This window comes from Terrapene carolina, unplaced genomic scaffold (genome assembly GCF_002925995.2).
Source record: "Terrapene carolina triunguis isolate 2854851 unplaced genomic scaffold, T_m_triunguis-2.0 Scaffold96, whole genome shotgun sequence".
Lineage (NCBI taxonomy): Eukaryota > Metazoa > Chordata > Testudines > Emydidae > Terrapene > Terrapene triunguis.
The window spans coordinates 59427051-59452828 of record NW_020664447.1 but is presented as its reverse complement, the minus strand read 5'-3'; the positions used below and the strand labels follow the sequence as shown (position 1 = coordinate 59452828).

Genomic DNA, 25778 nt, shown 5'->3' with positions numbered 1-25778 from the left:
TAAGTGGTAGTAGGGGCCACATATAGCCCCTTTTATATCCTGGGGCTTGTACGTGGTGTTGAGGAGGCTATAGCCCCAACAGGCTCTGCTGGTTAGAAGGTTCCAAACTTGCATACGGACCCAGAGCCTACATCCATACAGGAACTCAGCTTGAAGAACTACAGCTGTGTGGTTAAGTAGCCTTTCTGTCCACCTTGTGACCTTTTAACCCTAAAATATCCAAGTCCACCATATGGAGGGAGGGATGGCAAGTCTTCAGTTGTGACTATGTCGTTTCTGAGTTGTGCCCATCCGTACGGGTGGAAAACTTTCACAACTTGTATCAAAAAAACCATGAGCATTTATTATGAATTTGTTTTTTTTAAAAGGAAAGTCATGGGCTCTGACCTTGTGACCAAGTTTCAGTCCAAAGAGAATTTTTATGAATTTTATGGTGATTTATAAGCACCCCAAGGTGCTTATAAGGTGGAAATGAGACGTGTATAAGGAGGCCAATGTAAGGAAGTGAAAGAGATGCGGTGAACTTACTGCATGTAAGATGGTAAGGGCCTAAGTACATTTAATGGAACATACATTGGCTAGCAGTATATAAGCAATATAATTGTTGGCCTAGTTTGGTGTGATCAATAAGACCTTTGAATAACCCTTTTGGGAAGGAGTGCAAACAAAGCCTTTCTGGCTTACTAAATATCCTGTTGTTCAGTTTTGTGGAATGCCCTTGAATGTCCCTGATTTGGGTACAAGACAAAGAAGACAGCATTGTGACCTGCCAAACACAATCAGAGTAAACAAGGAAAATCCCTGACAAATAATAAGATTAGTAGGTTTGTTACTGTTAATAAATAGATAAACATGTTCTATAGTCTAGTGTATAATGTGGAATTTCATATTTGGTCATAAATATTATTATATAATGAATCACAAGGGGGGGGTATTGATAAAAGTAGGGAGTCCCCTTGGGTATAAAAAGAGTGTACTAAGACTTAAGCTGTGGCCTTTGTTTGTGTACATGCAGCCAACATATTGGCCTGTTACATCCTAGCTGATCGCTGGAGGGTGGCATTCTGTACCTAGGCTGAAAAAAGGCTGTTCCTTGGATTTGAACTCCGAGGTAGCAGTGGTTATTTTTCTGCTACAGCAAGCAGTGCTTGTCTGCTTGCCTAGGTTCGTATATAACCTGTGGGCCTGGCTGGTGGTCTGTAATATCCTTACAGCTAAGAGAAGTGAATGCGCCCATTACAGATGCAGCGTAACTTTCTCCCAGCTATTGGACCTGTGAGGAATTAGCTAAAAGGAAAGGGTGGAAGGATCAATCTCGAGGCCTCAGTGTGGGCTAGCGCTTAGTAACAACCTAAAATCACAAGGGAAAAATTGAGTTAAGAAATGAGCTGTCAAGGGAGATGGTGGAATCTAAGTCATTGGGGGGATTCCAGGTGAGATGACTAGACAAGGAAGGATTTGGGATAGTGTGTCCTTTGATGAAAGAGTAGGTAACCTAAGAGCTCACTTCTAGCTTTAACGTTCATCAAAAGCTGACTCAGCCTTCACTAGAGCTGTGTGAATGATCTTGCTGTGTTAAGAGGTGTTCATAATGGTGTCCAAAGGAAACAGGAGAAGTACGTTGAACATAAAATACTAATGTGCTAATCCCTGGCTTTAAAGAACAGCTGTGTAGACTCTGATTCCCTGTACTTGGAAGCAAAGGGCTTGTGCTCAGCACCTGTGCCCTGGGCTCTGATTATATGTGCTGTTTAGTCAAGTGTTCTACTAATGAATACCCTTCTGAGCCCTTTTTTTCTCTCTCTCTCTTCCCTCTAGTGTGTGATAACATGGACAGGTACACCTCCGCCAGCCCTTTCCTCTGTATGGATCTCAGTTACATCACTGCCTTACTAAAAGAAGGCTTTGGATTTGGGGATAACACACTCTTACAGGTGAGAGAAGCATTGCAAGGACCTAGTACTGGCTTTCCTGTATCTTGAGTGAAGAAGATGCATTAACATTCTGGCTCATGGAGTCTCACCTCTTCCTTCTACATACACAGTGGTGGGATGAGACGGAATGCATTTCATAGATTCACTGCTTTGGCAAGGGATTGAATATAGCCACTGGCCTGTTGGTTATGGTGACCTAGAATTAAGCAATAGACACTTCCAGAAGTTTGTCATTTCCTGGTGATCTTCTCAACTCAAACTTGACACAACATTTAGATTTTGTTTAAAATAATAATAATACAAGAAGTTTTCAAAACCTAAAATTAGAACTAATTTCCTGATTTTTAAAAAATGTATTCAGTGTAAATAGATATGAACAAAAACTTTCCTCTGCAGTGTGTGCAACCCCAACATGGAAGCTCTGAGGACTCGACGGCATCAGTGATGAAAATAAAATTAGACTTGAGAAATTCTCCCACTTTGAATTAACTTGGGTGCTGCTAGTCACATAGGGAAGGGAATGTATCTAATGTACATATGAGCCAAAGGCTCTTGGCTTTTCTCTGCTCTGGACCCTTAAGTTCCTGTGGCTGTGCCTGCCTTTTATATGTCCTTAGTCATTTGCACTGAGACACTTGTTGGCAGCTGCTCTTCCCTCCTAAGTAGCACAATACACCTTGCAGTTTCCCAGCCCTCTTCTACCACCCTACAAACTCTCCGAACAAATGCCCATTTGCAGAGCCCCTCCTGACCTTCCTTCCACCATCTAAACTGGACGTGTAGGCCTAGCTGACTTTCTTATTTTTGAACAGCTACTTCCCTCTCTTTCTGGCCACGTTTGCATTCAAACTCTTCCCAACTCCCTACCTTCCAGTTCTCAGCCACACCCTGGGTGCTATTATCTGACATTTGTACATAGGGCTGTAGGTGTGTGTGTGGCACTGTGCAAAGAATAATTGCTGCCCCCCAAACCTTTCCAGTACAGATGATCGGACAGGTCTTGCTAGAGAGAGAGATGACAATAAGCAAGTAAGAATAAAATTTACCTCTAATAAAGTGATGAGGCTGCTTGTTTCATAGTGGACATGTTTTTATTTAGGTTGGTGTAGGAGGGAGGGTTCAGGTGGAAGAAATGTAAGAAAAGGTGGCTGTAGGGGGATGTAAAAGAGGAGGAAGGGAGGGTGCATGGGGAACAGGATCAAGGAGGCTGTTCCCAGAAGAGGGAGCAGCATGGGAGAAGGCACAGAGGTATTTGTGGAAAAAGGATTCACAGGGTGAGAAGGGAAGTAGATGTGCACACCGAGTGGATGTGAAAAAGAAGCAGGAGATAAGATGTGGGCAGAGCCTTGACTGAAACAAGATTGGATTTGATATGGAAGGAAATTAAAGGCTTGGGGTGAGATAGTGTTGGACAGCAGCAGAAGCAGAAGAGAAATTTGGCAGCAGCAGGTTTACATTCTCACCAGCTGCTAACTCCCTCCCACCCAACCTCTTCCCCACCATCTTCCCTCCCCCATGAAGCACTTGGTTCCTCCATCCATCTAGGACATGTGACCCCAGCCCGCCTCATGATGTGCAGTTTCCATGTGTATAATCTCTTGAACCTAAGCGCTATGAAGGTTAATCCAGCTCCTTAGAAAAGTCCAGTTCAGGGGTCACTATTGTTCTTACCAATTATGAAACAGGAAATAAGAAAATATAAGAATTCCTGTGTTTATCCCATTTTTTTTCTCTGTGGCCCAAGGTCGGTCTGTCTGTGGAGGGAGGTTCTGTGGGCTTTATTATTCTTCACAGTGCCAATCTCTGCTTAGCTCTTCCCCCCTCATGTAGCTGGCTAGATCCCAGGTGGAGAACACTTAGCACCTTGTTGCTATGGGAGGATTTTAGGCAGGTCTGTGGGGAGGCAGTCTGAGGTTGGGGAGGATTCCTTACGGTGGAGAGCAGGCTGAGACTGTTCACTTTGCTTCCTCAGTGTATTTACTTTTTTCCCCAAAATCACTTGTTTCTTAATTTCTTGCCTTCAATATGATTGTTAGGCCAGAGACCAATAGGGGCTAGCAAGGAGAAGGCAGGACAGTGAGGAGTGGTATTGGGAAGTGCAGAGGGAGACAGAGTTAAAGAACTGAAAAGGACACTGGTCCGGATTGTACAGTGGGCTACAGCTGAGTACAATACCTAATAGAAAGCAGGAATCTATGCTGCCCAAGCAGTCCCCTATCCCCATGCCAAGTTGTTGCAACTGGACTCAAAGGAGAGAGACTATTGTTAGTATTCGTTCTTTTAAAATCCATCTGATTCCATAAAACATGTTCATGGACACTACCAGTTCAGGTTGCTGCCTCCAGGCAATATCCATTGTGTTTTCCTTTGCAGAGTACCGAGTGAAGCTCTTTCAGGTTGTTGCCATTCTGTGCATCTACCCATCAGCTCGCTCTTTGTCTATGGTGTCAGCTGTATAGGTCTGGGAGAAATGCTGCAACTGACTGATTTCTTTTTGTTTCTTCATAGTTAACAAAGAAAGTGAACAACATAGAGACAAGCTGGGCCTTGGGTGCCACCTTTCACCTGCTGCAGTCTCTGGGGCTCTCCCACTGAGCCAGCACCCCCTGCAGAACATTGGCCTTTCCAGAAGGAAGAGAGGGCAAGTTCAAATTTCCAACTGCATAGCTCAGCAGGAGTCAGTCCTTCAGCAAAACATGGATCGAAGCCATGGAATCAATTCCTCAAGGACTAGGCAGTTCCCAGCTGCAATGAGAGCAGCCACAGTATGGTTTCTAAATAACTTAATTGCGGTAATTGATACAAAATCTGCCTCCTGAAAGCCAATGAAGCTGATTATACTTATAAGCAACCCAGACACAGGTTCAGTGAATGAATTCATAGATGCCCCGTGTTACCAGCAGTTCAGAGTGCTTGTCATGCCCTGGCAAACTGCAGACCTTTTGTGGCTGATGCTTGATAATTTTTACATGTAGAACTGAAGTTTGGCCCTGAGAATTTTAAAAAATATAAATATTCAAACATGACAACACATGCATTCAACACAGAGTGAAATCCCCAACGTGTTGTAAACCTCAGTTTTCAATGTGTTAGCCCTTAGACTGCTTAATACTGAGGGCTTTTACCCTTTCAGGATTGGCCAGTTCCAAAGCAAGTGTTTCTTGGGCAGAGATGAGGGAAGGGTTTTAGCAGAAGGGGTTAGGTTGGCTGTCTTGGTTTGGAAGCCTGGGCCTCTCCCTCCCTGTTCTCCCCCTCTGACCAGTCTCATGCTAAGCAATACTGAGTAAGGTAGAACCAGCATGGAACCAAAAATCAATTCTCTGGTCAGAGGATGCTGGTTAAGGAGCTATGGTGAGACAAGAACAGATCATTTTTCACTTACGTGAGGTGAAAGGGAAAGGAAAATGGGAGTGGAAGTAACTTGGTTCATGTTCAAATTAGAATCGGACAGATCCTTCATTTCCCCCCTTAGGGTTTGTGTTTTAACCCACTGAACTCTAAGTCAATGAGAGCAGGAACTATAATAATAATGTTGCAGGGTTGGGCCCATAACACACAAACCTAAGCTACTGGGGGGGAGGGGAGTGTGGCTGGCCCCTACAACCTCTATTTTATACAGCCATACTCTTAGTACAAGACTCCTGGCAAGTCACTGCACTGGGGTAGAGAATGTGTCTTTTTTAATATCTTATACAGTTGGTCTGTAGAAACAGGGCACTCAAGGAGGGGGTTGTAGCTTCTCAGTATTTCCTCCTCTCCCCCAACCCAGGCACTCTGGCATAACAGTACTTGGTTGTCCAATGGTATGTTTCAGAAGTGGCAATTTTAATCTCTCATAGCCTGAATGGTTATGTGGAAGCAAAAGCGGGGTTTACATTTGGAAGTAAAAAGTGCTCTCACGAGATGGCCCATAGTGCCAGCTTGCTTCTTCAGCACAGCCTGTTGGGGGCAGTCTTTTCCCTCTCATGCTAAACTGCCTGCCCCTTCTTTTCCACCTGAGGTGAGGCAAAGCTCCCATAATGACCTGAGAAATTCCCCTGCAACTTCCCAATAAAACAGGCCAGTCCCTCTATAGTGTAAAATACCTCAAAACTGGCCTGTGTTATACAGGGAATGTAAGAAGCCTTCACCACCACATCCTCATGCAGAAATGACTGTTCTGTATTATTTGCCAGAGGTCATGGCAGTGCTGCCTATGCACACATTACTAGGGAAGTGCAGTCATCTACTACTTATAAACCTTGCTTTTAGCAAACTTTTTTTCTGTCTTGGAATTTTCACTGACTACAAGATTGGATGAAGTGACCAATAGCATGGCTAGATGACATCTGAGAACTAGCTATTTTAGCCACCCATTAATCTGAGCCCTTGCTGTGACATGTAGCCTGCTGCTTGTTCTAGATCTGACCTTGGCAGCAGGAATGAAGCCAGCTGCATCTAGAGCTGGAAGACAAGGGGAGGGAGTGAGACAAGGGCAACAGAAGACCTACCACCATCTCCATATGTTCAAGCCCTTGGGAGAACTTGGAGAAAGGACTGATCGTGTTTGGGGGAGGGAGGTAGACAAGAGAATAGCACAAGTACAGTTCAGAATAAGTTTTCTTTGTGTTCTTAGTATCAAGTTCAGGCACTACAGACTCCGTTGGGAGCATCTGCTTTCTCTGTACCAAAGTTGCATTAAGTCTGGCAGGCTCAGGGCCTTGATCTTTTAGTTGTACAGTTTGTAAACTGAAGCATTGCTGCTGTTGAACAAGGGCCCAATTGTGCAGTCCTTGCACAAAATTCTCAACTTGCACAAAAACTGCAGGATAGAATCCTAAATTATCATCTGAATTATCCCAGAGGTGAGTTGGGGACTTCACCTGCTTCTTCAAATCCCCATACCTACCCTAGTGCAATGAGATTATTTATTAATAAGCACAAAGTAGCCTTGTAAGATAAGGGTCCTGATCTGCATTATTGCTGGAGAGGAGAAAGTGCCTGGATAGAGGACATTGATTCTAACAGAAATGACTGTAGAGCTTAGGGCTATGTCTGTATTGTGAGCTAGGGGTGATTCCCCTGCTCATGTATACATACTCGTGTTGGTTCCCGTTGAGCTAGCAAGTGTATAAATAGCAGAGATGGGCAGAGTACAAACCCGCCTAAAACCAGTGGGTATGTTCTTGGCATGGCTCAGCTGGGCTTCCGTTGTCGCTACCCATGCTATCACTGCTACATTGCTATTTATACTCCCGCTAGCTCAATGACAGCTAGTATGAGTATGCATATACGAGCAGGGGAGTCACACCCCTCGCTTGCAGTGCAGGCATAGCCTGAGAGAGTTTGCTTTCAGTCACAACCTCACATTTAAGTCCCCTTTGTAATGTTAATTCCTGATATTAGTTAAATGTACATGATAGCACTGCTATAAAATATAAATCCAGTGCTCACATTGTATTACAGCATTAAGTAATTAATTGTCTAATGCAGGAGCCTGGTGTTTGGAACATTAAGACAAGGCCACTCAAATGCCTATTTTAGTAATTAAAAAGCTATTTTTAACAACATGTGCTTGGATTCAAACCTTGGTGATGAAGTTTTCCTCCTTTCTAGATCTCACTGTTACTTCTCACTACCAAAGAAATGGGATGGCACCCACAATTCTCAAGACTAGCCAGTTTCCTGAGAAGGGCCCTCCATTAGACACCCCTTGGCCCTCCCAAGAGGGGGTTGTTTGGGGACGAGGAGACAGGCTCAGGCTTACAGAGCCAGTCTTACCTTGAATTGGCTTCCCTGCTGCAAACCACACTCACCTCTGGCACCAGATCTTGCTTCAGCAGCTGGAGGCTGACAACCCAGAGGGAGAGCACCACAGTGCAGCAAGGTGTAGGGAAAACAGTACATTTACTGCCTCTTCAACCTTAGGCTAAAAGGACCACTTCTATATGAAAGCACATAGCAAAGATGATTCAGTGGCTGAAACTACTGGTGCCACAGGACAGGAGTTGGTCCTCAAAGGAGGGCAGAGCAAAGATGAGCATAGGTTGTAAAAAAAAAAAATTCATTCCTGTTTTTATTGTTATTCTTCAAAGATACTATTTAAATACATGTTTCCAAACCAGACATGATATAGTCCTCACAGGGTTAAAGATCTCAGGTTCCCAGCAGTCACTGGTGAACTGCAGCTCTAGACACATGGAGAACTTACTTACTGGCAAAGGACATAATCTGCTCCTAGAGAGGGAAAGGGGAAAAAATGAGTCACTTGTGAACCAGTGAGACACAAATATTTAGAAACAAAGCAGAGAAAGCTGCTGCATCCTCCTTCCCTCTACCCCACTGGATACCATCTCTCTTCTTGTCTAAGGAAAGGAAGGCAGAGGGATTCAACATGGCCTAATTTTCCAGCAGACACAGGGAAGACAAGTGGAGCACTTTACTGTCCTTCCTGAGCAGCCCAGCACCGAGGGCTGACCCACTCCACTTGTTGCTAGAAAGAGAAAAAACAAATGAAAAGCCCCTATCTCCTTTCTGGTCAGATAAAAGCATTTTCAAGGTAGTCAAAGCATTCGTGCAGAACACTGCACATTACTCTCCACTGGCAGCCACTGAGCCTTGGGAGACTGCTCATTCCTAAGTGAGTGCTGTTCAGAATAGTCGGCTTCTGACCATCTGCAACATATCTCAAGGAGTTACATACAGTCAGGGTCAAACAAATCAAAAACTGAGAAACTCAAAGTGAGGGTTGCTGGATTAGAGGGAGCTGTGCTGATGATAGGTGGTTTGCCTAAGAGATGGCTCACCATAAAAGCACTGCAACTAGGTCAGGTCATCTGGCTATGAGGAAGTGGGTCACACTGGCATCTGGGCCTCAGGAAAAAAAATAATAATAATGAATCTTTAGGGATAACACTGTTACTGCCACTTCTCTTCAGGTAGCCCTCTCTGGGCTATAGGAAGAGACCCACACTGTAGCCAAGGTAGAATCATTAACAAATGGCACAGAAGTGAAGACCACTCAAGCCATCTTTGGACTGCCTCATTCACATGCCATTTGAACACAGCATGTCATTCCTGCTGAATCTGCTAGTGACTCAGCTCACTGTATCATCACAAGTTAGTTTGTAGTGTCCTAACGGTGCCTCTTACTTTGACTGGAGACAAAGCATTTGTTGTTTGTAATCCCCATGTCCTCAACAGCACAAAGGGAGCGACACTTGTGGAGTAGAGTCTCTTTAACACGTCGATGGCAGCCATTAAAGAGAGGTTATGCCTCTGACGTTCTGTCTCAAACTGTAAGAGGTGCTTTATGGAGCCTGGAAAAGAGAGGAGAGAATTAAATTGCAGTCCCAACTGCTCATGCCACTAACATAATGAGCTCCACAGGCACCCAAAACACACACACACCAACGATCTCTGCACTCTCTAGATCAGGGATGGGCAAAATTTTTGGCCCGAGGGCTACATCTGGGTGGGGAAATTGCATGCAGGGCCATGAATGTAGGGCTGGGGCAGGGGGTTGGGGTGCGGGAGGGAGCGTGGGAGAGGGTACAGTGTGCAAGAAGGGGCTTAGGGCAAGGGGTTGGGTTGCAGAGTGCGGGAGGGGGCTCAGGGTATGGGGGTAGGGTGCGGCAGGGGGCTCAGGGCAAGGGGTTGGAGTGCAGGAGGGATTCGGGGTGCGGCTCAGCATCGCTTACGTTAAGCGGCTCTGGGGTGGCAGCAGCGCACACCAGGGCTAAGGCAGGATCCCTGCCTGCCCTGGCTCCGCACCGCTCCCAAAAGTGGCCAGTATGTCCAGCAGTGGCTCCTGGGGGTGGGGTGTGGCAGGCGGCTCTGCCACGTGCTGCCCTTGCCCGCGGGTACCACCCCCGAAGCTCCCATTGGCCGCAGTTCCCCATTCCCGGCCAATAGGAGCTGTGGGGGGCAGTGCCTGCATGCAAGGGCAGCACGCGGAGCCCACTGCCCCCACCGTCCCCCAGGGATGTGGTGCCATACACTTCCGGGAGCAGCGCGGGGCCAGGGCAGGCTGGGAGCCTGCCTTAGCCCTGCTTCACCACGGGGCTGGCTATCCCACGGGTCGGACTGAAAGCCCGGATGGGCCGGATCCAGCCCGTGGCCCGTAATTTGCCCTCCCCTGCTCTAGATTCATCTTAAAAAGGTGCTATTCAGCAAGTAGCAAGATCCAAGTGTTCCTTGTTCCCTTCAGCAGCTCTTATTCCCACATTTCCTTACACCAGGGGCCAGCAGAATGGAACATTCTATAAACTAGGCAACACAACATGGGTTTTGGGAAGGGAAATGCATCCAGAAGCATCACTCTCTGATTGGTCCACAGATGAAGTTTGGACACTCCAGCTAATCCCAGTTTATAAATATGCTGATACATTATTCATTTTATGAGACACCAATGTGCCCAGAGGTGTACAGGAAACAAACGGAGTCAATCCTTGCCCTGAAGAGCTCACTATGTAAAAGAAAGAAGTTCAGATATGCTGGGAGACTTGGAGAAGGGGATATTCAAATTATTACCATAGATTATTCCTTATGATTATGTATCCTTACCCAGATCCTTCCCATTGAAGGCCGCTGTGCTGAGGTGATGTGTCAAGCATGCAATATCTCCAAAGCCCATATTTACACCTTGTCCTGCTAGTGGATGGACTCTGTGTGCTGCATCCCTAAGGGCAGAGCAGAGAGCATCTCATATCCTAACCAGAGGAGAGCAGAGACAGTCCATGTTTTCCTTACCCACTAAGTCCCTGCCCCCTGAGTGTAGCACAGAGATTCTCAACCTTTTTCTGAGGCCCCCGCCAACATGCTATAAAAATTCCATGGCCCACCTGTGCCACAACAACTGTTTTTCAGTAGATTAAAAGCTAGGGCTGGCATCATGGTGTAGCAAGCAGAGCAATTGCCCAGGGTCCCACACCACAGGGGGCCCTGCGAAGCTAAGTTGCTCAGGCTTCTGCTTCAGCCCCAGGCAGTGGTGCCCGAAATTCAGCTTTCTGCCCTGGGCCCCAGTGAGTCTAATGCTGGCCCTGCTCTCTGGTTTATTTTGGTGGACCCCCTGAAACCTGCTCGTGGCTTCCCAGGGGGCCCGGGACCTCTGGTTGAGAACTGCTGGTGTAGCAGACACTTCAGTTCCTCTCTCTAATAAGCCCCTCCTTATAGCACTCCATGTCCACTATATATACACACACACACACCTTATTTAACAAGTATCTGACCTCCAATACCTCCCCACACTGTGCTACACATACTCTGCCTGCCTTTTTCCTTGAAGAACCTCTCCACTCCATGGCTCCAGATGTAATCCACTTGCTCCACCTGTTAACTGGGGAGAGGAACATGTCTGGCACCACAACTATCACCCTCCCTGAATAATCCACACCCCTGCTGTGCCAGGTGCGCTTCACTTCGTTCCCCAAACATACACTTTATGGAACCAGAAATGGCCTGTTTTCCCATAAAAACAACCATGGCACCTGCAGCCCTGAATAAGCAATTTACCCAATAAGTGCCATCCGGTGCCGGACATATTCTGTGGCATGGCCCATTCCAAGAGGAAACACAGCTCGGCTCTTTGGCTCCACTCTGGCGATGCTTGGGGGCAGCTGGCGGGCTGCAGTGCCTGATGGCATCAGGAGAGAAATAGCAGATCGGAACACGGATCCAGCAGTATCAATAAAGTCCGAGTGGTGTAGGTTGCTCCACTGAATAACAATAAAGACTGATTTATATGGTGCCCCAAACCCCAAGGCTTCTGGATGTCCCAACAAAATTACAAACACTTTGTTTTGTGTAGTGCCCACAACATACTAGGCACTGAACAAGCACAAGGGATGACATGATTCCCCGTCCCAAAGAGCACATACTGCCTTTACTAACACCCAAAAGCAACATGGCCTAATAAATACCAGACTGATGCATAAATGAACAAAAGTACCCAAATACACAATTCTAACCACTCAGCAAACAAAACCATCCTCATTACGGCCTAGGAGGAGACCATCTTAGAGGAGGAGAGTCTGCCCCTCCTATCGTTTTGAAAAGTAATTCACTCTCCATCACTATCTCCAGTGCTAATCTAACTTCAGTCACAAAGGGTGACCCTCTCTCTGAGGGGTGTTTTAATAAAGCTCCCATGTGAAGATATCCCATTTCAGGGTTTTTTTTTAATGTTTTAGTGAGACTTTTTTGATTGACTTAAAGTGTTAAGAATGTCAGCTTGTAACTGCACTAATGGAAAAGTGAATAGAACTCTAGTAAAAGTAAAATCCTAATAGGCTTTCAAGTTACTGCTCGTGCATTTAAATCAGACACTTTATCTACTAATTATACAGCCTGGTTAGTATCCATGCAAGTTCACAAGTATTGATTATAGCAGGCAGAAGAGAGAGCCTATACCATTCTATTTGAGCAAGATAAGATATGTACTAATAATCAACAAATAAAAAAGAGATTCAAAGCCAAAAGCTACCTTAATGCAAATTAACCAGATCTGAATGACAGAAGAGTCACAAGTCAGAGCATACGGTGAATGAACACAAGACTAAAATGAAGAATTCTTTATTAAAGGGCAAGTTAGACTTTGTGGAAAATAAACTGGAAGTGAAAAGTAGTAGGTTTGCTGGGCCTCCGAGGAATTCCTGCATTGACTAAGAGTTGTTGGAGCCTTGGAAGTGCATGAGTTAGGATAGTCAAAGGAAGTGCCATCTCAAAGCACAACTGCACTTAAAAATGCACTCACAGGTTTTGCATACAAATTTTGTTTGGCTTATTTTTATATAAATATATGCAGAAAAAATGGTAGGGAAGGAAGTGTGTCTAGAATTACAGGGTGAGATTCTGTAGGAGACTGAAGAGGAGCTGCTGTGCACGACACAAGGAACATATATACCTTTCTCTTCAGAGGCCTCCAATTCAAGAACTAACCAGGCTCAACCTGTTCAGCTTTTAAAATGAGGACCAGATCAGACCTACCCATGTGATGTTTTTCAGCACACACTAGCATACTTTTCTTCCAAGTCAACTTACTGCAACTTCCATAATACATTAATTATGTTAGGTCCATACATGTCAGAACAACAGCGGTCAATTCCAGATTCATCACAGGAAGACGAAAGTCTTCCATATTGCACTTCCCTGTAGTGGTATCCCATGAGAGGGACATTTCTTCCCACCCTGAAATCCTGGTAATTACAACGAAGGAGGAGGCTAGACATTCCTTATTTTACTCTTGCTAGTGTCACTGAAGAAGTGATTCTTATTTAGACAGGCATCTGATGTTTTTTGAACCTTATTAAAAAGTTTGCTTCAATAGTATCCTGCAGCAGCAAGTTTCACAGGTTAGTTATATGTTCCATTAATAAATATTACCCTTTACTCATTTTAAAGTTGCCATCTTAATTTCACTGAGTACTTTTTGTATAATAGGATGGAGTAAACAGGGGCCAAAATGGCCACCATTCTTTAATTTACAGCAGTCTATCTTATCTCTTATCACAGCAACAAAGTCAGCTCTGCATCCTCATGAAATGATGATACTCACAAAGGCAGAGTTGATGGTGTCCACAAAGCTTTCTTCATCCATACTAAGAAGCTGTGATGCATGTTCATGAGATGTGGACCAAACCAAAGAGCTGGCAGTTTCAGAGAGCTGACCCAAGAGAACCATAAGAGTCAGTATCAAGAGACAGAAAAATAATCTGTGCAAGGCTTCCCCACATGCCAATCCAGGAAAGGGTCCAGGCCCCACCCACACTCTAATTCGGACCAGGGCCTTCATTCCACCCATCCCAGAACCAATATGTGCAAGGGGCTCCAGACCCAAAAAAGCCAACAGGCGGGAAATAGGAAAATAAATAAGAATTAGAAGGGGAAAAACAACTACAGACAACAGTGATAGGTCAAGAGTTATAGAAAGAAGGAAAAGTCTTGAGGCAAGATAGAAGCAATGTAACTAGGCACTGAAAGGTAGAAGAAAGGTGATTAGAAATAAACGGACCAAAGAGTTAAAGATGGGTGAGTCAAAAGTCACTGTCTTACCGGGAGAAGAGCAATTGGCCCTGAAGGGAGGAATCTCTGCCATGCTACATTGTTGTCTGTGGCCTATAACATGAAGAAACATGAGGACTGATGAGAACTGCTGATCTAGCATCACCTACTTAACCTGCACAGACACTGCAGCTCAGGAACTTGCAGGATCTCACCTCAGACAAGTGCAGAGTAGCAACCACAGCTGACTGATCATATTGATAGTGGATGTTCTGAATTCCAGCTGCTTTCCGGACCATGGAGTTCTGACCATCTGCACCAATCTGTAAGGGGATGAGATACAAGGAAACCTCGTCAATGGCTTCAGAAAAAAATCAGTATTCCAGCCCTTGTTATCTGCAGTGAGTAGCTAACTCAACAAAGTAGCAAAGGCCTCCCCATTGCACTTGGATATGTGGTTTCTTTTAAATAAATGAGAATACTGCAACAAGAGGCAGCCTCTTCAGCCCTACTCTAATTCAGCAGAGTCCTCTTCGGCTAGCCACAAAGAAGGCTACCGACGTTATCCCTTAGTATCTCTGACACAGTCAGCAGCTCACCTCACTCAAACCCTCCCCACTAATGGAGCAGCACCACACATGAAATCAGAACTAAATCCATTGGAAAGAACTTGGCAAGAGACAGTGCCTGATCAACAGAAAATGGAAGTTTAGATACCAGCAGTTTGGTCTCCAGTCTGCGTCCATCAGCTAAGTCAATTTTGACCCAAGGGCTTGTGTCAGAGAGATGACAGGTAAGGGGCCAGGTATACCCGACTGCTCTGCTCCTGTAGAGAACCTCCACCCGATCTGATGGAACACAACATAGCAGGGTCACAGCATGATACAGACATGAGAGAAGGAAAGTTACAAAGTGAGCAAAAGGCAAGGCACAGCTAGGCAACACAATGACTCTCAGAGCTGACCCCATTGACACCCACCCTTAGGGCACAAGGAAGCAATCTATCTAGGCACTTGTATTGCCCCCATCACTGCAGAGGCTGATCACCTCTCAAATATCTGAGCTGGGGGGAAGTTAAAGCCATTTCACAACAAAACATAAGATACCACAGTGAGTGCATGTGTGAAGTCTAGAAAAGGACTTAGGATAGAAGGCTTAGATACAGTTCCACCGAGAACAAGTATCTCTTCCTAACCCAGGGGGACTGACTCTTCTCCATAAACCTCCGAGTTATCTGCTGAATGGATTTCCTCCCTCTCTCTTCCCCTGTTCCAGAGCTCCCTGCTGAATGCAACTCACTGATAGCTCCCACACTGTGAATAAAAAATGAAAGCAATCATCGCCTACCTGACACTGCATCTAACTGTTTGGTTAGAGCAGACATAATGACATTGTTCTCCACTACATAACCCATGTCTTCTAAGTTGTTTTTATCAAAGATTATCATGGCTTCTGAACAGGCATCCCATACCTATTAGGGGGAAGAGAGAGAGAAAATATTATCACACTGCATAGACTCAGCATGAATTGTGCAGCTCCATCAGGACCTGCTCACAACTCTCCCTTAACAGGGAAAGGTGATGGGCAATCTCTAGAACTTCTATCAGGAATCATCCCTCCAGCCTCTAATGTCAGGAGATTGAGGGAGGACGAAGAAAGGTGAGAAAGTCTCCTAGGAAGACTCCCACTCCCAGTCCCTATTCAAGCCCAAATTAATGGTATTAAGTTTGCAAATGAATTGTAGCTCTGCAGTTTCTCTTTGAAGTCTGTTTTTGAAGGTTTTGTTGAAGGAGGACTACTTTTAAATCTGTTACTGAATGTCCAGGGAGATTGAAGTGTTCTCCTACTGGCTTTTGTATGTTACCATTCCTGATGTCTGATATCAGACATTAATTTGAGCTTGAATAGGGACTGGGAGTGACTGGCTCACTACAAAAGCAATTTTCCCTCTCTTGGTATTGACACCTCCTCATCAATTATTGGAGTGGACCAGATCCACCCTGACTGAATTGGCCTTGTCAACACTTGTTCTCCACTTGTAAGGTAACTCCCTTCTCTTCATGTGCCAGTATATTTATGCCTGTATCTCTAATTTTCACTCCATGCATCTGAAGAAATGGGGTTTTTACCCACAAAAGCTTATGCCCAAATAAATCTGTGAGTCTTTAAGATGCCACCAGACTGCTCGTTTTTGTGGATACAGACGAACATGGCTACCCCTCTGATCCTAGGAAGACTGACACACCAAGAATACAACAGGCTTAGTCAGTGTGCCCTGTTCCTCTCCAGGGAGGAAACAAATCTTGGGCCATTAGGGGTAAATATTTCTGAGCATTCTAGTTACATTAGCAGAAACAGACAGACTGCATTCACGGCAGTGAGTCAGGCACCTGCATCCGCCGGAAGGGTTTGAATCGCAGGCTGCAGACATGATCCCAGGCACCAAAACCTAAAGGAGAGAGAAGGACCCACAACATGAAGAGAAACCAGTCACAGTGAGACCAAAATGAGACTCAGATTCACGATCCTCTCTTTCTCCCCTCGATCCCCTAATGAATAACACTCTTCCAACCTAGCCATAGACTGCTTTCTCCACCCGCATACAGAGCTGGGTCTGTCTAGATTCTTATAAGGCTCTCACACCACTCTTGATACTGATGCAAGACAGGAGGAAAGATCCACCTGCCTGGGGTCAGTGAAGGCCTGACTTCAGGAATTCAGTGTAGCATAAAGTCAACTCTCACTACATATACTTAGGCTCTGAGTTGGGGGCACAGGAGGGAGGGAAAGGCTCAAGGACACAGCTGATTAAAACACTTTTTTCATCATTAGGATGCAGGGTTCAGATCTGCCTGTAGCCACACATCAGATTCTCTCAGCAGCCCATAAGTTCCCCTTCTCCTCCTCTATCCCTGAAGACTTAACCATCCTTCCCGTTAATCAGGCTTGCAACTTCAGTGTCACATTAGACAAGGGGTGGGCAAACTACGGCCCGCGGGCTGGATCCGGCCTGCCAGCTGTTTTAAACCGGCCCTCGAGCTCCACTGGGGAGTGGGGTCTGGGGCTTGCCCCGCTCTGGCACTCCAGCCGCGGCGCAGGGTTGAGGGCTGCTCCACACGGCTCCTGGAAGCAGCAGCATGGCCCCCCTCCAGCTCCTACACGTACGGGCAGCGAGGGGGCTCCATTCTGCAAGCTGCATCCACCCCAAGCGCCGCCCCTGCAGCTCCCATTGGCTGGGAACCGCAGCTAATGGGAGCTGCAGGGGCGGTGCCTGCAGACAGGGCAGCACACAGAGCCACCTGGCAGCACCTCTATGAGGAGCTGGAGAAGATAAATGCCACTGCTTTCAGGAGTCGCTTGAGGTAAACGCCGCCCGAAGCCAGTACCCCTGAGCCTCCCCCCACGCTCCAACCCTCTGCCCCAGCCCTGATCCCCCTCCTACACTCCAAACCCCTCAATCCCAGCCCGGAGCACCCTCCTGCACCCTAAACTCCTCATCCCCAGCCCCAGCTCAGAGCCCCCTCCTGCACCCTGAACTCATTTCTGGCCCCACCCCAGAGCCCACACGCCCAAACAGAGCTCGCACCCCAACCCCAATTTTGTGAGCATTCATGGCCTGCCATACAATTTCTATTCCCAGATGTGGCCCTCGGGCCACAAAGTTTGCCCACCCCTGCATTAGACTCTTCCTCCTGCCACCTACCCAAGCCAGCATCAAGTCCTGTCAGTTTGTCCTTCACAACTACTATAAAATGTCGTTTTCTTTCCCTAAAATCCTTGTCCAGGCCTTGATCGTCTCTCACTTCAGTATCTGCAACTCCTGATGTAATCTAGCTTTCTCACCCAACCCTGATCATATGAACACCTGCTTGCTTTTCTCTTGCCTTCCACATATTGTTTCAAAACTCTGCATGACTCTCCCATGGTTTATATCTCAGCCCCCATTTCCTCTGGTTGCCTGTGCTTCTCCAAAGCCTCTCTCCTAATCTATCCCTCTGTACCGTTTTCAAACTCTCCTTTCTGCCCCTTCCTCCATGCTTCCCTCCCCACCCCCAAGCATCAGCCAGCCTCCCTTCAGCCACATACTTCCACAGAACATGGTGATTCTGTGAAATGGCCACCAACAAAAGGAAGCAGAAAAAAATAATCTTTCACACCACTCAAACTGGATTTCCCAAACTCTGGTCATCTAGGGTAGTGCTCATCTGCACATTGTACTTCGAATCATAAGCTCCTTGGTGCAGTCACCCTTTTTATGTCATAGCGCTGAGCATATTAACATTGTTCAGCAAATGATTGATCATATAAGCATTACATGAGAGATGGACAAGGTCATTTTGTCCATACTCTAGGGGCCACTTCACACCAGCCCAAACTTTGAGTTATCCCACCTTCATCAGCCTGTATGTTGAACCTAACTAGTTTCAATGCATGACTTGTGTTTAATGTATAAATGATCTAGAGAGGAAAGGGGATTCTTCATCTATAGAAAGGAGGAAATAAAATTCAGAAGCCATTCTAGAGAATAGAAGCAGAGGGCTGAGAAGTTCAACATTCAGTGCAGAGAATGATGAAGTAACAAGGCCAGTGAAAAACATCAAGGAGAATCCCCCAAGTGAGAGTGGACACAAACCATTCAGGGTAAAGATTCAGGAGTGGGTGGGGAAGAGAATTTTCACTTCATTCAAAAATTCCCTGTTCAAATAGGACATGAGAGAAGGTTCTGCTACAGAAAGTGAAATTACAGATACTATGAAATTAAGCACAGGAGCATTAACATCTTAACTGTCTCTATAAACAAACAAAGAGTGAACGAGAAATTAAATGATTACAAGCTGTTGGGATGATTCTCTGAATCAGAGATGGGAGGAAGATCAATGGTAGGGATACCACTGCATCTCACATGTTTCCAAAGGTGTAATATGCAATCTGATAACTAAGGAGGCAATGGTGAAATCCTTTGGGTAAAGATAGGAGATGGGTTGGGCACTTGACCAGTCCAAAAATAATTGACAATATTTGACTGGTCAATTGATCAATGTCAAAAATGGTCAAATATTTTAAAACACTAATTTATTAGAACAGTAACAAAAAGAATTTCCAATAGGCTTAGCCTTAGATAGCTTATACCTAATTACAACAATCAAGTTACTTAACTTAGTTATTTTAACTCAGAAAAATGTGAAACATAACAAAACTAAGTTCTAAAAAATGAAAGACTGGGACCATGATGCAATCAAGAAGGTAGGCCACCACCTTCATCAGGGCATTCTTGCTGGAATATTTGACGCTGGTCAAATAATAGGAGGTCAACATACATTATTTAACCGGTCAACTGACCAGCTTCCCAAGCCTAGATATGAGAAATGACAAATAACGGAAGCTTTGCCGAGATTATCTGCTACAGACCCCAGAACTGAAGGACAGCAAGAGTCAGAAATTCTTCAACCAACTAGTGTGAAGTCGAAAAGTGAACAGTGCCGTACTCAGAAGAAGGGATTTTTTGTTTCAATTGCATACCATATTCTTCTCTTAGTTCTAAACCTAAACCATTGTGTACAGTTCATAGAATCATAGAATATCGGGTTGGAAGGGACCTCAGGTCGTCACCTAGTCCAACCCCCTGCTCAAAGCAGGACCAATCCCCAACTAAATCATCCCAGCCAGGGCTTTGTCAAGCCTGACCTTAAAAACCTCTAAGGAAGGAGATTCCACCACCTCCCTAGGTAACCCATTCCAGTGCTTCACCACCCTCCTAGTCAGGGCTTTGGAGCGGAGCCCGGAGCTGGAGCGCGGAGCAGCTCCGGAGCAGTGGAGCTGCAGGATTTTGCCTGGAGCTGGAGCGGAGCCGGAGCACAGCTCCAAAGCCCTGCACCTAGTGAAAAAGTTTTTCCTAATATCCAACCTAAACCTCCCCCACTGCAACTTAAGACCATTACTCCTTGTTCTGTCACCTGGTACCACTGAGAACAGTCTAGATCCATCCCTCTTTGGAACCCCCTTTCAGGTAGTTGAAAGCAGCTATCAAATTCCCCCTCACTCTTCTCTTCTGCAGACTAAATAATCCCAGTTCCCTCAGCCTCTCCTCATACATCATGTGCTCCAGCCCCCTAATCATTTTTGCTGCCCTCCGCTGGACTCTCTCCACTTTTTCCACATCCTTCTTGTAGTGTGGGGCCCAAAACTGGACACAGTACTCCAGATGAGGCCTCACCAATGCCAAATAGAGGGAAATGATCATGTCCCTCGATCTGCTGGCAATGCCCCTACTTATACAGCCCAAAATGCTGTTAGCCTTCTTGGCAACAAGGGCACACTGTTGACTCATATCCTAGTCTGTAACAGTGAATGGGATTCTTCCATCCTAAGTGCAGGACTCTACACTTGTCCTTGTTGAACCTCATCAGATTTCTTTTGGCCCAATCCTGTTGCTCTGCAAATGCTGAATAGGTCCATCCTTCTATTTCAAACATGGCTATTTCAGGGATGGGTGAAGACATTTCTGTTTGTTAAATGTTTTGGGATTAGAGCTGGTTGAATTTTTGTGTGTCAATATGGGGGAGGGGGGGGTTGTGTGTGTGTGTTTTAAGAAAAAATGGCTTTCTGGAAAATTGTCCAACAGTTCAAAATTTCTGATCAAAACAAACTGAAAAACGTTGCTTCATTTTAATACAATACTTTTTGGTTTTTGTTATTTTTAGTCCCTCCCTTTCCTAGTAGAAGAAAGAGAGGAACCGTCAAAGTTTTTTGTTTGGTTGGTTTTTTTGGAATTGGGGGGGGAGAGGGGGAAATTTCCATAAAAAATTGCAAAAAAGTTTTTGTTTCATTCAAAAATGTTTATGGAAAATACTTACAATTTTTTGACCAGACTTATTTGGGATCCTTTGTGATGAAAGGCACCATGAAATTGTCAGAGGTGGTAGAAAAGAGGGCGAGAGAGGGAGAGCAGAATTACCGGAGATGGAATTTGGACAGGACCCAGAGATATCCCTGCTCTTGGCCTGGGTGCCATAGGATAAATGGTCAGAATCTCAGTTTTGTGTCTCATAATGGTAACTCCAGCAGCACTGAGCCCCTGCTCCAGGCTGGGGCATTAGTTCAGCAACAACACAGATAAAATTACCAACACCACTTTCTGGAGCACCTGGGTTGTTCACACATCCAAGTCCTAACCAGATCTAACCCTACTTAGGGCTTGTCTACACTTACATTTTATAGTGTTCTAACTTGCTGGCTCAGGCGTGTGAAAAATCACCCCCCTGAGCGCAACAAGTCTGAGTGCTTTAAAGCGCTAGTGTAGACAAGCTCTGAGCACTGGGAGCCGCGCTCCCAGCACTCGGAACTAATCCCCTCGTGGAGGCGGATTACCAGGAACACTGTTGAGAGCTCTCTCTCAGCACTCGCGCCCGACCACACTCGCACTTCAAAGCGCTGCTGCAGGAGCATTCCCACGACAGCGCTTGAAGTTTCTAGTGTAGACATACCCTTAGTTTACAAATAAGTAGTATGGCTTCAAGCCAGCAGGGTTAGGGAGCGTGAACCAGCTCAAAATCTTCCCACCTACCTAAATATTGATGCTGTGAAAAGCAAGAAGAAAGGGGCGGGGGGGGGGGGGGGGGGGAGAAGCCTTCACATCTCAAAATCCACCACCACCACCACCACCAACTGTCCATCTTGCTGGCTTCTCAGCAGAGAAATCAAAGACTGAATGGGCCCAGGAGACTGAATTATGCTGCAGAACCAATTCCTTCATGGCAGGGGTGCAATACATAGACTAGGGAACAGTGTAAGAAGATTCCTTCACACAACCCAGGCTGTATCTGTTCTGTGAAAAGAATACTCTAGGGCTGTCACTTGAAGACCTTTCACTAGTACTGAAATCACACAAAGATCTATACAAAATGAACAAGGATTCCAGAACAAGAAGTCATGCCCCTACCCTAGAAAAGCCTGATTTAGACACCTCAATTCAGAATGCTTGGCATAAGAAACTGAGAGTAGGAATCAGCCAAGTCAGTTTAAGAACGACAGTCCCACTCTGAAGAATTCTCAAGGGCCCCACAAAAATAAAACCAGTTCCAGTTTCAGATTAAAGTGTTATACAGAAAGAACAAGAAGAGCTGTACTCACTGCTCAGAAGGGTGGCTGAACCAGGGGAGATGGAACTGACTCTGTTACTGTAACTCTCAGGCAAACGGCGAGACACTTTCCTAGGACCAGCTTCCAGTAACAGGATTTTCTTCTCACTGAAGTGGACATCATGTCCTGAAACAGGCAAACATTTATTAAGATACTTTTAATAAAAAATCATGCATTTATTTATTTATTTATATAATCAAGAACTCCCATGCACCTTGCAATGAGACACTTAAATAAAATTCCCTACAGGGAAAAGCATATATAATGCAGATTTCTAACTAGGTAAATACAGATTTAATACTATGGAGGCACTGTTCACAACTCCACAGTTAAGGTTTAAGAGCCATTTTGCAATTAAAGCAAGGATTCAGCCTGTTTTGTATGAAAAACTACAGCGTATCCTCCCCAGACTTTCAGCACTTAGTTTGTTGAGTACAGATCACATTTTCTGAAAGTTTACAAGTAAATCTGTTAATTTCTGATTTAAAATTAATTAAGAACCAAATTCTTTAAGAAATTTAGCATCTGTGTAAGTCTTTTCTCTGTCCCAAATGATCTTCACGATGGAATAACCCAGACACTTCAAACTATTTGAAACCTTTTGCACAGGCTATACTTGAAAAAATAAGGTGGCAATTAAGCTAAGATATTAATTATTAGTGTATATAATTGTTATGGTTATATAGGCTACAATTAGGCTCATGAAATCCATAAATGGGGTCACTCTGACATTAAAAATAACTCACCCAATAACTACTCTTCCTCTACAGCTAATTTGCATGCAACAGTTCTAGTGGCTGTAATGACTCAGTAGTATGAAGGAGAGTGGACACTTATCAAGAATAGTTCTCATTGGTAGGTTACTTTTCCCAACTGTTACTGCTTTTTAAAAGTTCCATGGCTGCATATTAGCTTTGGGGGATCAGTTCTTGAAAGGCTCCCTGCACACTGCTGCCTCAGCTCCACTGCACACTGAATTACCACTTGGAAGAGGCAGGGATGTAAAGGGAGCCTTTAAGGCACAGAGATATTTGGACATGGGGCCTAGGCTCTCCCTTCACACAGGGTGGGTCTCACACAGCCCTTTGAACCTATAAGTAAATTTCAAATTAAGCTTTGCATTGCTCTGGCTTTGGTGTACCAGTGGATCTGTCCTTAAAAGTTTTTTTTAAAATGGTTAATATGCATCATAAAAATCATTAGAAATATAACAGGCAAGTTTCTCTTTAGGTTTCTTGTTTGATCTTTATGATGTTTTAATAATTTTTTTTTTACAAAGTTAAGTAAATTTCCCCCACACCCAAAAAAACAACCACCCCACAATATTAAAATGAAGTTAAGATTGCAAGAGAGGTGCTGCAATTAGCTCCAAATAAGCATTATAAACCCAGGAAATTCAAAGTTACAATTGCATTTAAAAGACATCCATCTGTTATGGTAAAATAGGTATAGTTAAGGCATCCAAACAACTTTAACTCTGCCCTGTTACCCTGTTGTGATGTTGCAAGGAGAAAAAAAAAATGAAAATAATCTAATGCATCTTTAAAAATCGATTTAATGTGGGACCACAAACACTAAAAACTCTTAATCATATAGCTATTGCATGACATCACTACAGGGAAGACAGATTAGCTTGTAAATTGGTACGATGGGCAAGGGGCCTGGGCAGTTTGTGGGGAAAATATATGATCAATTAATCAAGGGATCCCAAGACACAGCACCCTAAAAATGAGAATTTTCAGTGCTGAGGAATTAGCTGTGCTTGAAAGCATTACAATAGGGAAAAAACAAATGGCAGTACAACACATGAAATATACTACTGATCTCCCTTGATGCGATCATGTGTATGGTACCGAAGAGGTCTAAAAACTTAAAATTTGAAATTATTAGACCTTGGTTTAGAAATTATGTAGCACAGATGATCCATTAATAAGAACTGACATTTCCACTGTGTGCACACTTAATTTCTGATTGACTCTTATTTATATACCCCAATTAACCTGTGTAGCACCTGTGTTTCAGGAAGTCATGTCTGTTGTTTGGTTAACAAGACAAGACAAAAAGGCTTAGGAACGGGTAAAGTACTGATATTCTGAACTCCTCTAGGCATCCTTATGGAAGCTGAGTTTGCTCAGGAAGAGCTACCCCAACTCTGCATTTTCTAAACTATGTGTTTTGTTTCTTACTATATCTTTAGTATACTTGCAGTGGATATGGGGGTAAAAGGAAGCTTGACTCTACATTTTCTGACATTTGAGTTTTGGAAGTTACACTTTCATATTCTGGAAGGGCAGAGGGAGAACATGACACCATTGAGCACCTACAATCTTACCTACACGTTAAGGATTTATTTATTTTTAAATAAAAGACATTTTAGCAGCAGGTAGGTGAGATGATTCACAACTTGTACAAATCAGAACCCCAACTTGCCCTACTTCCAGATATTAAAACTAGCACAATTATCTCTCTCTCACACACACACACACACAAAGGAAGAGAAACAGGACCAGTGAAAACAGTCAGCTACCAGCTGGAATGTAGTCACTTATTTAAGAGCAAAAATTAAGGAAATGAATTGGCTTAAAATATTGGACTTTTTTTTAAATGAATGAAAAAGAACTAAGTGCAGATGTGTAGACTACTGCTGTATACTTTAAAACAGATTCTCCTTTCCTTGCCCACAATAAACTGCCACTTCTCAATGAAAGCTTTTTCCATAGGAAGTGTAATGACTGCCCTAACTAAGTTAGGGACAACTCCATTTTAGGCCTGGTCTACACACAGTATAGAGTTGTGGGTGTGATTCCCCCCCGCCCCCCATCAGTAGATCAGCACAACCCTTATGGTGGATACCCTTATAGTCCCCATATAGGTTAATTCCCTTCTCCCTTTACACAAGTTACACCCCTACAAACATCTTTATCCAAGGATAGCCGTATACCCGTTTTGAGAGGTGGAGGGGAGCGTTGTACCGTTTCAACGCTACCAGCAGAGTGTGGACGAGTTTCAACCCGGGTACCACAATCCACCATCGAGCCCCAGGGCTTGATGGAGTCTAGGTCACTGTCCTCCCTCTGCCCCAACCCCTCTTCTGCCCACCCACCACCGCCGGGCTCTGAGGCTTCTCTGGTCACATTCACGGCCAGTCAGAACCGGGGCCCGGCAGGGCCACTCCTCGGGACACGCTCTAACCCCGCAGCAAAGAGGATGGACCGACCCACCCCCAGCCCAGGTGAGCGCGACAAGGCCTTACCCAGCGCCGCGGCCATAGCGCTCCCGACCATCCCCCCGCCCGACACCACCACATCATACACCGGCCCGGTGCCTGCGGCCCGCAACGGGACCCTCCACGCCAGAACCGCGGCCCACCCGGCCCGGAGCCGTCCCCTAATTGGCGACAAGAGACCACAACCACCCGCGGACACCCACACCGCCATCACTGCGGAAGTGACGGACCCAGCACCATAACAACCGCCCAAAACGGAAGTGACAAAATAAGCGCCATGACAACGCGTGTGCCAACAGCCGAGGCGCATGCAGGGCGACTCCTTCCTGGAAAGGTCCTCCCAGTCGACGGGCAGTAGGAAAGGCGATCATTGGCTATTGAAGCAGCGAAGACAGAGAGGGCGGGCTTAGAGGCCTGGCCACAGCGCTAATTGGACTAGCCTACTGGCATCCACTGACCAATGAACTGGTAGGGCCCGCCGGAGGGCGGGGCTAGGCACA

At 45.2% G+C, this 25778-nt stretch overlaps 2 protein-coding genes across 6 annotated transcripts in view; one reads left to right on the top strand and one right to left on the bottom strand.

Annotated features, from left to right (window-relative positions):
• The window catches only part of ENTPD5 (ectonucleoside triphosphate diphosphohydrolase 5 (inactive)), a 36951-nt gene extending 29470 nt beyond the window's left edge, over positions 1-7481 (top strand). The window contains exons 13-14 of the mRNA XM_026651272.1: positions 1819-1934; positions 4443-7481. Coding sequence (XP_026507057.1) covers positions 1819-1934; positions 4443-4529 — 203 coding nt within the window. The 3' untranslated portion in view covers positions 4530-7481. The remainder of the gene's footprint in view (positions 1-1818; positions 1935-4442) is intronic.
• A 95-nt stretch (positions 7482-7576) lies between these two features.
• COQ6 (coenzyme Q6, monooxygenase) lies at positions 7577-25496 on the bottom strand. 5 transcript variants are annotated; one of them, XM_024195952.3, is made up of 12 exons: positions 25306-25496; positions 22044-22178; positions 16304-16362; positions 15261-15384; positions 14631-14761; positions 14129-14236; positions 13965-14027; positions 13468-13575; positions 11427-11629; positions 10479-10594; positions 9066-9232; positions 7577-8150 (listed from the first exon to the last, which is right to left on the bottom strand). In XM_024195952.3, the coding sequence occupies exons 1-12, from the start codon at positions 25487-25489 to the stop codon at positions 8121-8123; spliced, it is 1428 nt and encodes a 475-aa protein (XP_024051720.1). In that variant the 5' UTR covers positions 25490-25496; the 3' UTR covers positions 7577-8120. The 5 variants fall into 5 exon arrangements, with proteins under 5 accessions (XP_024051720.1, XP_024051719.1, XP_024051721.1 ...); XM_024195951.3 differs by having other exon boundaries at positions 7577-9232; XM_024195953.3 differs by lacking the exon at positions 25306-25496 and adding an exon at positions 24994-25105 and having other exon boundaries at positions 7577-9232.
• Between the last annotated feature and the right edge of the window lie 282 nt (positions 25497-25778).